Source organism: Suricata suricatta, chromosome 10, assembly GCF_006229205.1.
Source record: "Suricata suricatta isolate VVHF042 chromosome 10, meerkat_22Aug2017_6uvM2_HiC, whole genome shotgun sequence".
Classification (NCBI taxonomy): Eukaryota; Metazoa; Chordata; class Mammalia; order Carnivora; family Herpestidae; genus Suricata; species Suricata suricatta.
The window spans coordinates 64,874,480-64,878,760 of NC_043709.1; the positions used below are offsets into that span (position 1 = coordinate 64,874,480).

Sequence of the window (4,281 nt, forward strand, 5' to 3'; positions counted from 1 at the left end):
ACCCATGTATTTCTTCCTGAGTCATCTCTCCTTCGTGGATCTTTGCTTTTCTTCAGTCACCGTGCCCAAGCTTCTGGAGAACCTACTGTCTAAAACAAAAATCATTTCAAAAGAGGGATGTCTGATTCAAGCGTTCTTTGTGCTTGACATTGGAGGAACAGAAATTTTACTGCTTTCTGCCATGGCCTATGACCGCTATGCCGCCATCTGCCACCCTCTGCTCTATGGCCAGATGATGAGCAGCCAGGTGTGCGTGAGGCTGGTATGGGCTTCATGGAGCCTGAGTTTCCTGGATGCAGTTATCAACATCCCCCTGGCTACGAACTTGAACTTCTGTGAGACTCGTACCATCTCTCACTACAGCTGTGAGCTGCCCTCTCTCTTCCCTTTGTCCTGCTCTGATGTCACCAGCAATGTCACTGTCCTGGTTGTCAGCACAGTCTTGCATGGCTTTGGTACATTCTTACTGATCTTCATCTCTTATGTCCGAATTGCGTCCATTATCCTGAGCATCAGCACCACCACAGGCAGAAGCAAGACCTTCTCCACCTGCTTCTCCCACCTTGTCACAGTGAGCTTCTTCTATGGATCTGCTCTCCTCCGTTATCTCCTGCCAACCTCAGGCTCACCTCTGGAACTCATCTTCTCCATACAGTATGCTGTGGTCACTCCCCTAGTGAATCCCCTCATCTATAGCCTGAAAAACAAGGAAGTAAAGGCAGCTCTGAAAAGAACTTTGGAGAAATGTTTACAATGGCATAGGTAGAAAGTTACAAAGAGATGATGAATTAAGAAGGAACTATGGCCTTCACGATATCTGATGGCCCACTGTTTTAGAAGTCAAAAGATACTTCATAAAACTTAAGAAAGAGACACAAAGATACCTTGAGGTGGGTTCAGCATAGAAGGTGGTTCAGATTAAATCTGGCTCAAAGGTAGAGCAAGGGCATATATAGTCATCTTGATTAAAAGTTTTATTTAATCACACTTTATTTCTTTATTGTTTTAATGACACTGAATTGAAAAATGCATGAGAATGGATGACTTTTTAGAATTAAATGTACAGAAAGCCACTTAAAACTATAAGATTTCACCAAAACCTTGAGTCGTAGGAAAAGAACAGTCATAGATATGTGGTCTGTGGAGAAATTTGAACTTTGTTTGGGAAGCCCCTGCTAAAATTAGGAACAGCACAAGTGACATGTCAGTGACTTGGGTGATACCAAGAACTCTATTGTTCTTTTGGCGGTGCAAAATGAGTGGAAATGTGGATCATTTTAGGGTGAGATGGGAAAACTTAGCCCTCTGCTACAATTCACCTACTTTAAGCTTAGTTTTTCAATGCAGCCTCCTTGGGGAATGCGAGGGATTTAGTCAATTGTTCTGGAGTAATTTCCTTTTCATGTATTTTAGCATGGGTTTCTGAAATATAAAGTATGTACTATGTAATTCTCCAAATCCAAGAGAGAAATGTGCACAGGTACTGCAGTTTAACATAAGGATCTGCAATGTGGCTTTCACTAACTCCAACATAACCTGACATACAGCAGGCAGGTCATGAATGAATGGATGGAGCTATGAATGGATAGATGGAAGAATGATCAAGGAATAAATGTATAGAACTTAGAAGACTAAGTTAATGGAATAGATGTATTAAAGAATGAACGGGTAAACAAAATAAATTAATGTTAAGGAAAATGAATGAGTGAAAGGGAATCTCATAGTTTTTAGCATTTCTAATACAGCCTGAAATGGGATAGTAGGACTGGAATATGTGAAGTACATCAATAGTTGTGCAAACCTGAGACAAGCTATACACACACTGCAAACATATACACACATACCATTTCTTTGCTTCCCACACTGTTGCCTTCTTATTGCTGGATCCTTGTCAAGCTTCTGGGGCTGACATTCTTTCTAAAGAAGGTTCACTAACCAGTCTGTTCAATTCACTTCATTGCTTTCTTCTTTCATCCAATAAAACCAGATCAAGGATCTACCGTATGTGCTTTTTTTTTTTAACCAGGGCATAAATGTTTATTCACAAGGTGAACTATAGAAAGCAAAATATATACATTAGAAATTACATCCAGAGCCAAGATGGCGGAGAGGAAGGGAGCTCTGTAGATTCCGTCTACCCCATCTATCGAACCGAGAGAAACATTAGTCTCATCTGCAAGAGCAGAAGGAGAGAATACGAACTCCAGAAAGAAGGGAATCTCAAGGATACCTGAGTGAGTGAGTGCGAACTGGGGAGATCTGAAAACGGGCCAGCCCGGGACGTGCAAGGGAGGCAGGAGCCCCAGCTCAACACAGGGCAAGCGCGCTGAGCTGGAAAGACAAAGGGAAGAGACAGAGTCTGAACACGCCCATAGTACTGTCTCTGGGGAAGAGGCAAAGAACACTTGGCCACACTTGGAGAGAGAAACCCAATCCATAGATAACTGCTGGGTAGCTGGAATCCCGAACCCGAACCCAGGTAACGCAAGGGAAGGAACAGCTTCCAGCCCTAAGCCATCTCGGCAGGGAATCAGTAGCGGCTGTGGCTGCGCCAGGGGCACGAGCTTTGCCACGGGAAGCGGCTGGCCATGACTGCGGCTGCGCCAGAGGCTCACACTGCGAACTTGGTTTTGGGAACGGAACCATGCACAGCATTTTCAAGCGCATCTCGTACCCTGCACTGGCTGTGCAAATCCCGAATCCCGGGTGCCCACAGGAAAAAATAGGGCCCACACCTACGCAACCCCCGACAGGGAGTTGGCACTGGGTGGAGGCCTGGGCGCACGCCTAGGCTGCTGGAGATCCCAGCTCATTTCCAGCAGTGCACAGCGCCTTGAGCAACAGCTATCGGAAGCCAAGAGAGACTCAATTTTTTTTTCTTTCTTTCCCCCCTTGCAATCGCGATCCTGGCTGGGGGTGGGGACTATGCAATTGAGTCTGTGAAGGTGCGCACTTCACCTCCTGCTGCTCCTTTCGCCTCAGGCAGGGGCAGCTGAAATCCCTGCCAGAGCCAAGACAAACTGATTCCTCCTCCTAAGAAGCAAGCCACCAAAACAAATACATTTCATCTGTGATAGCACAAACGTGCATGGACTGTAACTCTGAACCGAGGCAGGCCTGGAAAATACAACCCGGCTCAACTGCGGCCCAAGGAGATGGGACTCATTAGAGTGGCTGACCTTGCTTAGTTTAGCGGAGCTTGGCACGCCTCCATTCTAATCTCCATAGACACCAAGGCAGAGCCTCTGAGAGCAGCCTCCAAGACCTACCACATCAAACCACCCTATTCACGAAGGGGAGCTGCTGCTTTTTTTTCTTAATATAAAAAAATTTTTTTCTTCACCTTTTTCGTACTTATTTCTTTGTCATTATTACCTTTTTTTCTTTTTCTTTACTTAATTCTTTTAAATTTTTACTCCTTATTTTCCTCTCTCCTTTCTCCCTTATTTTTCACCTTCTTGCAACTCATATATACACTCCTGTATCTCATCCTTACCTCTCCCCTCAACTGGTCATACAATTTTAAACTGTTGACTGTCCTTTGTTGTCTCCGAACCCTTTTATAATTTTTTTATTTTTTTCTTTCTTCTTTCTCTTTTCTTTTTATTTTCTCTTCTTCTCTTCTTTTCGTCTCTTTCGTTCCCGTTTTCTTTCTTTTCATTCCCCTCTTTAATGTGCTTCATTGTTTGATTTGTCTATGTGTATGTGTGCTTCTGTTCCCTCTGTGTTTGTCTCTCTGTTTTCCTTCTTAGGACTACACAAAAAAACAAGCTGAAGTGTGCAAGAAGGCAAGTCCCAAATATTGCAGAGTAGGGAAATAAAATACTCACAGGCACAACAAGAGAAACGGAGACACACCATTAAGAGAATATTTCCTAAAACGACAGGCCCTGGACAGTCAATGAGCCTCCTTTAACAGAGAAATATTAATAGGTTCACAGTGCACAATGAGCTTTCTAAAGGTGACAAGAGACAGAAAACTGGCAAAAATGACAAAACGAAGAAACTCTCACCTGAAGAACTTCCAGGAGGAAGTCACAGCCACAGAACTGCTCAAGGCAGATCTAGACAACATATCAGATCAAGAATTTAAAAAGCTTGTCATAAGATTAATCGCTGGGGTTGAGAAAAGCATCAAAGAATCAACTGATGAGTTAAAAAAGGCTATAGGTGAGGTGAATAACAAACTGGAGGCAGCCACCTCAAGGATTGACGAGGCAGAGAGAAGAATAGGTGAATTAGAAGATATAGTTCTAGCAAAAGAGGAAGCTGAAAAAAAGA

The 4,281-nt window shown here is 43.6% G+C and overlaps 1 protein-coding gene across 1 annotated transcript; it reads left to right on the forward strand.

Annotated features, from left to right (window-relative positions):
• The first annotated feature begins 4 nt into the window (after nt 1–4).
• On the forward strand, nt 5–766 carry LOC115304993 (olfactory receptor 8S1-like). The gene has a single exon (XM_029955335.1). The coding sequence runs from the start codon at nt 5–7 to the stop codon at nt 764–766; it is 762 nt and encodes a 253-aa protein (XP_029811195.1).
• The last annotated feature ends 3,515 nt before the right edge of the window (nt 767–4,281 follow it).